The 12,397-nt window shown below is 36.7% G+C and overlaps 1 protein-coding gene across 1 annotated transcript; it reads left to right on the top strand.

The window, feature by feature from the left end:
* Positions 1–10,931: 10,931 nt before the first annotated feature.
* On the top strand, positions 10,932–11,639 carry LOC147530951 (uncharacterized). Its single transcript, XM_086649698.1, has one exon. The coding sequence runs from the start codon at positions 10,932–10,934 to the stop codon at positions 11,637–11,639; it is 708 nt and encodes a 235-aa protein (XP_086505824.1).
* The last annotated feature ends 758 nt before the right edge of the window (positions 11,640–12,397 follow it).

The raw sequence follows: 12,397 nt of genomic DNA, 5'->3' as shown, positions 1-12,397 counted from the left end.
TTCACTTTGAGGTGGTTGTATCATATCTGAACTTTAAATTGATGCACCACTCTGAACCAAGTTCGAGCTAAGATTCAACATTTCTTGTTAAAATCTTTAGAGATATCCACTAAAACAAGAAAAAATAATAATAATCGTACCTAAATGAATGAGAAATATGGCAATAGTTAGAGAAAAAATGAGTTTGATGATCAAAGTTCTTGAACTCATGATAGATAATCCAATATTTTTCTGATCCACTGTTTTTTCTTTCCTTTGAATTGAAAGTACTTGATAATATATAGAGACATTTTTTGCTTAAACAATGAGATTTCTAGGATCTTTTCGGATTCTTTTAAACAATAGATATTAAATTGTAGGCAATCCTAATGGATTTTTTTAGGGTTTAATACCAGATATACCCTATTGTTATCTTTAAGATAATTAACCATAGTTGTTTCTTAGAAGTTGGGAATTATCTTAAAGATTATAGATGATACATAAAATAGTCACCCGTTGACTATCGTTAATAAGTCAAGAAAATACCAAAAATTCAACGGGCCAACCCGTCTGAGGGCAACAAGACAGCTGAGTCCTTAGAGGTCTGCCACCTAAGTCCTGAATGGGGAGGTCGACAAGAACGTCTAAAGACCTCCAACCCTGCCCTGCCTCAAACACAACCAGGTCTGGCCAACGTCTTACACCCTGAACATGGGAAAGTAGAAGTGTGCCACACCTTTACCGACAACAAATCTTCCAAAACATCTCAGTTGGTCAAAATCTTAGGTGTTTGATTAACTTGGGCTTAAAGAATCTAAAAGGAGGAAACATCTCCTATGAAATCTACCAACTCGACAGGATATCTACGAATGATCCATGAACAGAGGAATTTCTATGTATCCAAGATACGAGATGAACACAAAGAGGAAACACTAACTACGAAATAAAAGTTTTTTTTTATTAAAACAACAATTTCATTCATAAGTGATAACGATCACAAAAAAACATGGTAGATAATCCTTATTCCTCTGAGAACTACATGAGAGTTACATAGGTCTACACAGAACTTTCGAATGTAAAGTGCCTCATGAAGGGAAAGGTATTAACAAAACACAGACTCAAAGAAAAGACCCTAAAGGTCGAGAAAAGAGATCTTTAAGATCGAGAATGAAAAGACCCTACAGTTTGACAATATAGAATTTTATTATACTAATAATATAGAAACTACTAATTTACATCCCTCTCGACTTCCATTGTAGTAGTAGATTGATCATCCTTGATAAAGCGGCAAAGTGTTGACGTAACAACAGATCGTTAGTAACTGCTCCCTTTAAAGTGGATGGTGATGATTTCTCAAGTTCTTTATCTATGGTATCATCGATCCAATTACCATCAAGCGAAGCAATCTGTGACTTCGATCCAACACCTCCTCCTCGATCTTTATACATATCCTATATCCCCTTTTTCTTTTATTCCTCTGCTTCAGTTTTAATTTCTTCTTCCTAACATATATAATGAAATTAATACTAACCATAATATCTGATAAATTAGGGGAAACTGAAAGTATAATGAATTGCACACAGTGAATGAAGATAGGGATTTGTAGAGAGGATTTCAGTGAAAATTAGGGTTTCAAAGTGGGGTACGAAATAGTAGATATGAAACATCAAACCAAATAAAAAGAGGAAATTCTGGAGGAGGGATCTCTCCTCCGGAAAACTACGAGATCTTGATTCTCTCTTTAAGAGAAGAAAATGGTTATCAAGAGAGGAAGCCGAAATTGAAGTTTCAGCTGGTCTGTTAATTATTATGATTGAATGCAAAAGGAAAATATGGCATAGAGTTCTCAATATCAAGTCAAGACTTCATACATTCCTACAAAATCAACTTAGACGACCAAATCAAACTTTGAGGAAAACTCCTCTACAAAAACATACCGTCTGAAGCCACCATCAAAAACTTGTTGGAACCCTATGAGGATTTGATGTTTATGTACATATAGTCCTTGAAGATGAGACTGATGAATATTGTTTAAAGTTTACATATAAGTGCAAGTGATGGGCCTAAAAGGTTACCCTAAAAGGTTTATACTCGCAAATATACGGGCGTCAAGTAGTAATAACCCGGTAAGACCGGGGTCGATCCGCAGAGACTTAGTCAAACCTATTCTAAAACTTAGAACTAGTAAGATTTTTCGAAGTGATTTGGTTTTGGTGATTAAACAATAAGAATAATAAAATACTTAAACAAAAAGAGACCAAGAGCTAGTTGTCAAAGATATCAAAATGAGAGAGAACTCTAGAGTTCAAATTCCGCCTCGAACTAACATAAATAATTTCATTTCCCTTCTAGCATGATTCTCTACCTTTATAAGTCACCATTTAGTGAAGTAGTTTCGTCTAAACATCGGAACATTGAACATTTAAAACAAATATATTCAGAATGAATTATGCTAAATTGAAATCTTAAATAATCATATCCCAACTATCGCCTATCAAACGACAAGTATAAATCATCAAAGAAAACTCTCTTCTAAGCATGACCTATCAAGCTACAAGTATAAACGATGAAGTTACTATCATTACTTTATGGAATCAAATAGGCATAATTAAACAATGATGCACATCATAGGAATCACGAAAAGAAAGGGAATAAACTAATTACTTATGCTCGAAGTTTCATCTTACATCTAGTTGAAGATTTGGCTACTCATACTTTGCATACTCATAAAATATTTTCTCACTAAAAATTAAAAGTAAGAGAAGATCACTGAATAATTAGCTTATAGATCAGATTGTTTCTCCACGATGAATGAGACAGATAGTTGACGATGAGGTTCTCTCTCACAAAGAAAACTCAAGTGCAAATATCCTCCTTCTCTTTATTCACTCTCTTCTCTCTCTCACAAAGAAAAGGAGATGAAGAATAAAAATAAAATATGATGAAGAATCTCTTATATTGCTCTCTCAAAATTCAATGAACCATCTCTTTCTCTCTACAAAGTTCTCTCTATTAGCTCTCTCAAAATTCTAATTCTCTCTTTCTTTACAATCCTCTCTTTATCTCTATCTTCTCATAAAATAATAAGAAAAGAAGCTCTCTGCTTTTACAGTCAGGGTCGGCCCTGACTTTTGTGAGTCCCGAAGCGAATTACCTAAGTGTGGCCCTATACTTTATATATATATATATATATCGGAAAGTTACTTTGGCCAAAAGCTCTTTTTCGATTGATGATTGATCAATTATTTAAAATGAATTTTGTATGTAAGTTTGGATGGATTTACAAAAGTCATGTATATGCAAGATTTACACACACGTTTGCACAAGTTAACATATAGTTGTATAGTTCGACAAGTAGTTGAAGTACGGGAAGTGTTCACATGATTTTTAACCAATACCAATAGGAAAATCGACTCAATTTCTTATATATATATATATCCAAAATAAATTGATTAAAGTTGCATTATAAATCCTACTGAAAAAAATCTTAAGAGACTCATCAGGTTATACTCATTCAGATTGTCAATATCACTCTCTAGTCTCTACTGGAAAAACAACTGAGATATAGTCTTTCATACTGACGTAAATCTTAAGTGTCTCATCAAGGATTTCTCCATAAATTTTCGAGAGTGAAAGAAATAAGGGGGAGGAAATAGATATAAAGAGGAGACGGAAGCGAGAGAAAAAAATAAAGATAACGGTGAGAGTGATGTGTGTTCATGTGATACGCCTACAAATGAGCGACTTACACTTCTTTACAGCGCGTCATTTTTGAGACATGTAGTTTAGAATACAGAAGGATTAAACAGGAAAATACTTTGAAAAGAAATAGTTAAAACGAAAAGAAAAAAAGCAAGTAACGGAATTATGACTTAGGGACTAAATTTGGGTATTAGATAAAATATGGTGGCATTCTAAAGTTGGTTACATTTTGGGGCCCAATTGTAATGAACCATTCCAAAAAGAAGGCAGTCAGGCACGTGAAACTCAAAGGAGAAGAAGTGGGTCCGTGTGGGAGTTAGTTAACTGTAGGCTTTGTTTCATTAAGTTTTTTACAGGCACCCCTTATATCTTAAGACTGAAATAATGTGGCCCCCAAAATTTTGTGGCCCAAAGCGAGGCTTTGCTCGCTTTGGGCCAGGGCCGGCTCTGTTTACAGTCTCTCTCTCTCTCTCTCTCTCTCTCTCTATCTCTCTCTCTCTCTAACTCTTTAGAAAATCAGAAAGGAAAATGAAGAAGGGAGATGAATTATGTTTCTATCTCTGTTCTCCTTCTTCTTCTCTCTCTCTCTAGATATTTCCTTCTTTGTTTCTGAAATTGAAGAAATGAAATCCCAGCTCCTTGACTCCATCATCTCCCCCTCAAATATCTCTCGAAATCAGACTTCCATTCTCTCTCTGGTTTCTATTTTTAATAAGATTTCAAAATCTTTTAGATGAAAGAAAGGAAAGAAGACGAGAAAGAGCAAAAACATAAAGGGTAGTTCCTTATTTTGGGGGGCCAATAAGCTTTCACGTGATTGTTATGAAAGATTTGCTACCGCTGAGTGCATCACGAAAAAGCTAGGACGCTGTCCCTTCTTTGCCGATCTGTGCACGTTCATTCGGGGCGGATAGAGTGAGGAGCACCGAAAACTAGGTTCGCGTAAACACCGAATCACGGGCTGAAAAAAATTCCCGAGCGTCGTCCAATAGTGCCCAAATGTGTACCACACGCTCATCTGCGCCATTGGTCTACTCCCCTCTTGCGCGACACGTGTCATTAACTATATGTTGATCTTTGGTCATCTATCTTTGACCCAATCTTTCACTTGCTCTAATTTGCTCACCCGGACTTCGATTTGGCTTCCGTTTTCGCCCACGAGTTCGTCTTGAACTCTAGTTTCATCAAGATATCAATATTTGCCAAAAGTTCCAGAGAACAAATAACACCAAATGACCGAAATGCCCCTCATGCATCTTCCTCCCGATTTTATCTATTTTTCGCGCTAGTTAAGAGATTCAGATGGGACATTTTCATGTCTCATCAGCAAGTTCATAACAAAGTAAGTGTTGAGACACTCAGAGTTAGTCCTGGAGCCTTTGTCAGGCTTGGGCTTGAGTGTTCAAAAAAACACAATATATTTCGATAATTCCTAAACTCGGGTCATCACTGGATTTATGTCTTCGACATTTTATGTCATCAATTACATAAGTTTGTTACTTTAATGCAATTGTTGAATCTATTATACACAAATTTAATATTGAAAACTGTTTTCTCCTTATACGATTTTTTTTCATATATTTTTGCAGTCAGAAGAAATATAATAATACATGCATAACGTCAAAGAAAATTACAAAATATAGTTGGGGAAAAATAAGCTCTTTCATTCATTCAATAATTCATTTGATACTAGGGAGAGTAAACACAATAACAAATAGTTGTTTCTAAATTTATTTAGATGGTCTAACAAAAGGGTTCCCCAAAATTTATTTAGAGCAACAACATAATCGATCAAGAATGCCATAACACTTTCCTTTTGAAAACCCTGTTCCAAGACAAAATTTATTGCAGTCTTTGTAGTCCCCACATTTTCCTGGGCAAATGAACTGTGCTTCTCCTGTAATTAAAATCAAATTAACAGAACAAATACGTATATATCAACAATTATTGGAATATATAAATAAATTTAATGCAATAATTACTCGGCTCTCCAAAAAACAACTCTTCCCCGGAATCTAATAGGATTCCGAGACAAAATCTCATCTTAGAAAAAAAAAAGGAAGGAAGTAATTTTATTTATACTTCTAGATTAGTGTCACCTCCAGACTTTAACTAAGAATCTGATGCAATGTGTTAGGTCATAGCAACCTTATGATTTCATCAGTGCCGATTTCGTCCAATTCTAATAACTTTAAAGGAAAATGACAGGGGCTTCGAAAGTCAAAATTAACTCTGGAAAGAAAATGATTAAATCAACTATCAAGATTTGGGGGTCAACTCTCTTTAGATTCGTGTATCAGATTCCGTAGATATTCAACCGTCGATTCTCATTTTCTTTCTAGGGTCGGTTTCACTTTATCATATTTGAACTTTAAATTGATGCACCACTCTGAAACAAGTTCGAGCTAAGATTCAACAACTCTTGTTACCATCTTTAGAGATATGCACTAAAACAAGAAAAAATAATAATAATCGTACCTAAATGAATGAGAAAAACGGCAATAGTTAGAGCATAAATGAGTTTGATGATCAAAGTTCTTGAACTCATCATAGATAATCCAAAATTTTAATGATCCACTGTTTTTTTTCAATACTTTGAGTTGAAAGTACTTGATAATATATAGAGACATTTTTTTTGCTTCATCAAAGAGATTTCTAAGATCTTTTTGGATTCTTTGAAACAATAGCTATTTAATTGTAGGTAATCCAAATGGATTTTTTTAGGGTTTAATACTTAATATACCCTATTGTTATCTTTAAGATAATTAACCACAGTGTTTCTTAAAAGTTGGGAATTATCTTAAAGATTACTGATGATACATAAAATAGTCACTCGTTGACTATCGTCAATAAGCCAAGAAAAGACCAAAAACCCACGGGCCAACCCGTCTCAAGGCAACAAGACAGCTGAGCCCTTAGAGGTCTGCCACCTAAGTCCTGAATCAAGAGGTCGACAGGATCGTCTAAAGAGCTCCTGCTGTGCCCTGCCTCAAACACAACCAGGTCTGCCGAAGGATTCATAAGGAGAGTTTGGGGCTACGCGTAAGCAAGGCCAAAGTCTTACACCCTGAACATGGGAAAGCAGAAGTGTGCCACACCTTTACCGACCCAATACCAAATCTTCCTAAAGATCTCAGTTGGTCAAAATCTTAAGTGTTTGATTAACTTAGGCTTAAATAATCTCAAAGGAGGAAACATCTCCTAGAAAATCTACCAACTCGGCAGGATATCTACGAATAATCTATGAACAGAGAAATTTATGTATCAACATACGAGATGAACACAAAGAGGAAACACCAACTTCGAAATAGAAGTTTCTTTTTTTTTATTAAAACCACAATTTCATTCATAAGTAATAACGATCATAAAATAACATGGTAGCTAATCTTTATTCCTCTGAGAACTACATGAGAGTTACATAAGTAAAGTTCTACCCAGAATTGCGAATGTAAAGTGTCTAATGAAGGGAAAGGAATTGACAAAACACAGACTCAAATAAAAGACTCTAAAGGTCGAGAAAAGAGACCCTTAAGAACGAGAATGAAAAGACCCTAAAGGTTGACAATATAGAATTTTATTATACTAATAATATAGAAAATACTAATTTACATCCCTCACGTCAGTAACTGCTTCCTTTGAAGTGGATGGTGATGATTTCTCAAGTTCTTTGTCTATGGCATCATTGCTCCGTTTACCATCAAGCGAAGCAATCTGTGAGTTCGATCCAAAACCTCCTCCTCGATCTTTATGCATATCCTACATCCCCTTTTTCTTTTATTCCTCTGCTTTAGTTTTAATTTCTTCTTCCCAACATATATAAATGAAACTAATACTAACCCTAATATTGGATAAATTAGGGAAAACAGAAAGGATCGAATTGCACAAAGTGAATGAAAATAGGGATTTGTAGAGATGATGTCAGTGAAAATTAGGGTTTCGAAGTGGGGTATGAAATGGTAGATTTAAAAGATAAAACCAAATAAAAAGAGGAAATTCCGGAGGAGGGATCTCTCCTTCTGAAAACTACAAGATCTTGATTCTCTCTTTAAGAGAAGAAAACAGTTATCAGGAGAGGAACCTGAAATTGAAGTTTCAATACAACACGATGGATCTCAACCGCCTCCATCTCACTGTCTATCACATTCGGTTCCAAACAGCCTATAAAAGGGTTCTAATAACAATTTTTCCTGGCTCTTAAATTTCTCAAAAATTTTACAAGCACGACTGAATTATTATGGCTGCATTAGATATAAGTAGAATCAGTCGGTCTGTTAATTATTATGATTGAATGCAAAAGGAAAATATGACAGACAGTTCTAGATATCAAGTCACGACTTTATACATTCCTTAAAAATCAATTTAGAGGGCCAAATCAAACTTTGAGCAAAACCCTTCTACAAAAAACATACCGTTTGAAAGCCACCATCAAAAAAACATGTTGGAACCCTAAGAAGATTTGATGTTTATGTGCATATAGTCCTTGAAGATGAGACTGATGAATAGTGTTTAAAGTTTACATATAAGTGCAAGTTCAAAACAAAGTAAGTGTCGAGACACTCAGAGTTAGTCCTGGAGCCTTTGTCAGGCTTGGGCTTGAGTGTTCAAAACACACAATATATTTCGACAATTCCTAAACACAGGTCGTCACTGGATTTATGTGTTCGACATTTTATGTCATTAATTACATAAGTTTGTTTCTTTGATGCAATTGTTGAATCTATTAGACACAAATTTAATATTGAAATTGTTTCCTCCTGATACGACTTTTTTTCATCTTGTTTTTGCAGTTAGAACAAATATAACAATACATGCATAACGTCAAGGATAATTACAAAAAATAGTTGGGAAAAATAAGCTCTTTCATTCATTTGATACTAGGTAGAGTTAAACACAATAACAAATAGTTGTTTCTAAATTGATTTAGATGGTCTAACAAAAGGTCTCACTAATTAGTCGGCTCTCCAAAGAACAACTCTTCCCAGGAATCTAATAGGATTCCGAGTCAAAATCTCATCCTAGTAAAAAAAAGGGAAGGAAGTAATTTTATTTATACTTCAAGATTAGGGTCACCTCCAGACTTTAACTAAAAATCTGATGCAATGTGTTAGGTCATAGCAACCTTGTACTTTCATCAGTGCTGATTTCGCCCAATTCTAATAATTTTAAAGGAAAATGACAAGGGCATCGAAAGTCAAAATTAACTCCGGAAAGAAAGTGATTAAATCAACGATCAAGATTTGGGGGTCAATTCTCTTTAGATTCGCGTATCAGATTCCGTAGATATTCAACCTTCGATTCTCATTTTCTTTCCAGGGTCGGTTTCACTTTTAGGTGGTTGTATCATATTTGAACATAAAATTGATGCACCACTCAGGCTTGGGTGGTGAATAGTGCAAAAACAACAGCTAAACACCATTAAAACTAGTAGGAAGAAGAAGGAAGAAGTTGGTTGGACAATAGGTTTTTGAAAATTTCCAAAAACCTATGGCTAGACCGGCCAGGACGCGTCCGGACGGTCCAGTAGGTCTCGAGACAGAGTCCCGAGACCATAGAACACGGGACAGGAAGTCCTGTTCCGTCTAAGACCGGAATTCCTAATCCCGGACGGACTGAGAGTCCGAGATGTTCGCATCTCGGGCATCCCAGATAGGACTCGTCCGGAAGTCCTAATCCGAGTTGGACTAGGACGGTCCGAGATGTTCGCATCTCGAACGTCCCAGATGCATCTTGGACGCGTCTGGGATTCCCAGTTGGTATCGGTCTAGGACCGGACCAGGGACGTACGTCCAGACGCATCAAGATGCGGTAGGGGCAACCAGATGCATCTAGGATGCGTCTGGAAGCATCCAGACGGACCTAGGGTGCGACTGGAACGTCCAGACACGTCTAGGACGCGTCTGGCATGTCCAGGCACGTCTCAGACTTGGAGTCCGAGACAGTCTTCCTGTCCAACCCATTCCAACCGAGCATGGCCTAGGGCCATGACGTGTTAGACCACGTCTAGGACGCGACTAGCACGTGCCATCCAACATGGTCTAGGACCCATTTCCCGAAAAGTTCGGACTTTTGAACTAGCCTTGACCAAGACAAGTCAAAGGGACTTTTGACCAAGTTTGACTTGAGTCTCTTCGAGTTTGACTTGGCCCATTAGGCCTTGACTCAAGTGGGATATTTTCTTACCTTTTCTTCCGATTCCGAAACATTATTTTTCCGACATTGACCCGGGCTATCCGAAAGCCCAAAACAAAGTTTTTCCGAGTTTGATTTTAGAAATCATAAAGGAAGAAACTAAATGGTCCATTAGTCCGAATGTTACGAAAATAGACTTAGAAAACCCATTAGACATAGATTTGTCACGATATCCCACAATTTGCTATACGGAACATAGCAAAACCTAGAAACGAATCTAGGTCACATACTTCATTTATGATTGTCATATATTTTGTATGTATATGTGAATGCGTAGTATAGTATTGCCTTTAGTTAAGTAAACGATTCTTGTTTCTAAGCACAAACTGGTATGTGCCCGAATAATACCTAGAGTATAGGGTCTAGAAAAGCCGTTGATGAATCAGATGATGAGATCATGATTCGAGTGGGAGAAATCAATGGTGGTTCAAGGATAAAATCCAAAAGAACCATTAGGCGAACAAGAATAAACTAAAAGATAAAGATCTTTAAGAGGCTCTACTAAGGTTTTAGATAAAACCTTACGAGAATTCACATAAAAACTTACGTATAAAAGTCACGAATGGTTACGATAGAGTTCACAGTAACGCAAACTTGATAAAATATGTAATAATCCCTAAAAGGATTTTCAGTATAAGCCTACCCAGAAATAAGAAACCTGTTGTTCCCTTGTTCATCAATGGTGGGTCTGCCTCCGCAGGGTGCCAACTTTTACCTTGGGACAATACGGGTAGATCTATGAAGAGATCTACACGTCTAAACTGGTTTTACTCAACGAGTTAGCAAAAGGATTTTGGATTTCGAGGCAAAGGATTAAGTTTGACACTCAAGTGTGAAACTAATCAACCAAGAATCATAGAAGTATGATCAGTAAAGATGTTACTCACATAGGACGACAAAGTTAAGGACAGTGTCCTAGAACGCTTAACTTCGAAGAATTAGGATCTTGAAATCGTATTATTCAAACCGGGGATAAGAATTTTGAATAATATGGCAAAATTACAATTTTGATAGGATAACAGGTTTAAGTCACTTTGCATTCTTTACATGTAGTTTAAATTATGACATTCGACGATATCTTCAACCTCTACATGGTGATGGAAAAATTAAACGACACAAATTACGTTCAATGGGAGAGAAATTTGAGAAAGGTTCTAGGGAAAATAGCAGAAGTATTAGACACACCAATCCTGGTACTTATAGAAACCTCTTCTAAAGAGGAACGTGAGCAAGCTGACATTATCAAAATAAAGTCAGCACCAGTCACAGGACTGATGCTAGTTTCCATAGAAAAGGAATATCAAGATAATTTCATTGACATGGATGCTTATAGCATTATTCGAAAACTAAGAGAAGTGTTTAGCACACAATGTCGAAGAGAAAGACATATGATATCCAGAACTGTACTGAAAAAGCGACAAGAAAGAGGGAAACCTGTCCGTCTTCATGTTTTAGAAATGATTGATCATTTCAAAGACTTGAAGTGGTCGGGAGAAACTATGGAAGTCGACTTTGCAGTTGACTTGATCTTACTTTCATTACATGATGGATTTAAAGAAGTAAGATGCAACTTTGACAAAAAGTTCAGCATAGTATCCCTCGAAAGACTGCTCACAATTCTGGAAGTAGCCGAATGCAAAAACGGAATACCTGAAAATACAGAAAAAATTCCTATTGTTCAAAAAGGTACCAATTCGGGAACGGAGGCGTTTGGAGAAGGAGACACTCTAGGACAAGAAGGGGCAGGCGAGTCCCAAGACCCAGAATGATCCTTCCTAACAACAGCTGTATATTCTGTGGTATCAAATCCCTGATGCGTCTCGTACACTCAGACGCGTCTCGATGGAGACAGACGCGTCCCTGACGCGTGTCGATGGATCAGACGCGTCTTGGACGTCGTTCGATGGCTCAGACGCGTCCTAGACACTTCCGGCCATCTCTCGGGTGGAATTTATCTCAGACTACAAAGTTCGAGATTTTCGAGATGATCTAGACGCGTCTGAACTCTCGGGTCCATGTCTCGGTCCTAGACCGAGACGGACTCGGATTCCCAGACGCGTCTAACACGTGTCTGGGATGTCCGAGATGTTCGCATCTCAGACTCTCAGTTGTACTCGGACTGGGATTCCATCCTAGTCCGAGAATTCCGTGTTTCTCGGGATTACCCGTGATGTGCGGTCTCGGCCAGACTGCCATTCCTGGGTCCTTCTTCTTCATTCAAGCTGTTGTTTTTATGTTTATTATCAACAAAAACAGTTTTTTTTTGTGATATTCAACCCCAAAAACTAGTGAATTTGAAACTTGTTTTTCAAAATCTATGATCCGTTAGATCCGTCTTCGAAAACCCTTTTCAAAAAACTCAAAATCTAATGATTCTACGCATTGAAACTCTTTCAAATACGTGTTTTGATTACGAATAAATCTAATTCAAACTAACCAAAACATGTTCAAATCTCTATTCAAACTAATCTATCTAATAAATCAAGTCTGAATCTAATTCATTCTAGCCAAAACTAGTTACATGCAA

This window comes from Eschscholzia californica, unplaced genomic scaffold, assembly GCF_041429995.1.
Source record: "Eschscholzia californica isolate CP2 unplaced genomic scaffold, dmEscCali1.0.p SCAF_6, whole genome shotgun sequence".
In the NCBI taxonomy this organism is placed as follows: Eukaryota; Viridiplantae; Streptophyta; class Magnoliopsida; order Ranunculales; family Papaveraceae; genus Eschscholzia; species Eschscholzia californica.
The sequence above is the reverse complement of the archived record's forward strand: the minus strand, read 5'-3'. Positions and strand labels throughout refer to the sequence as shown.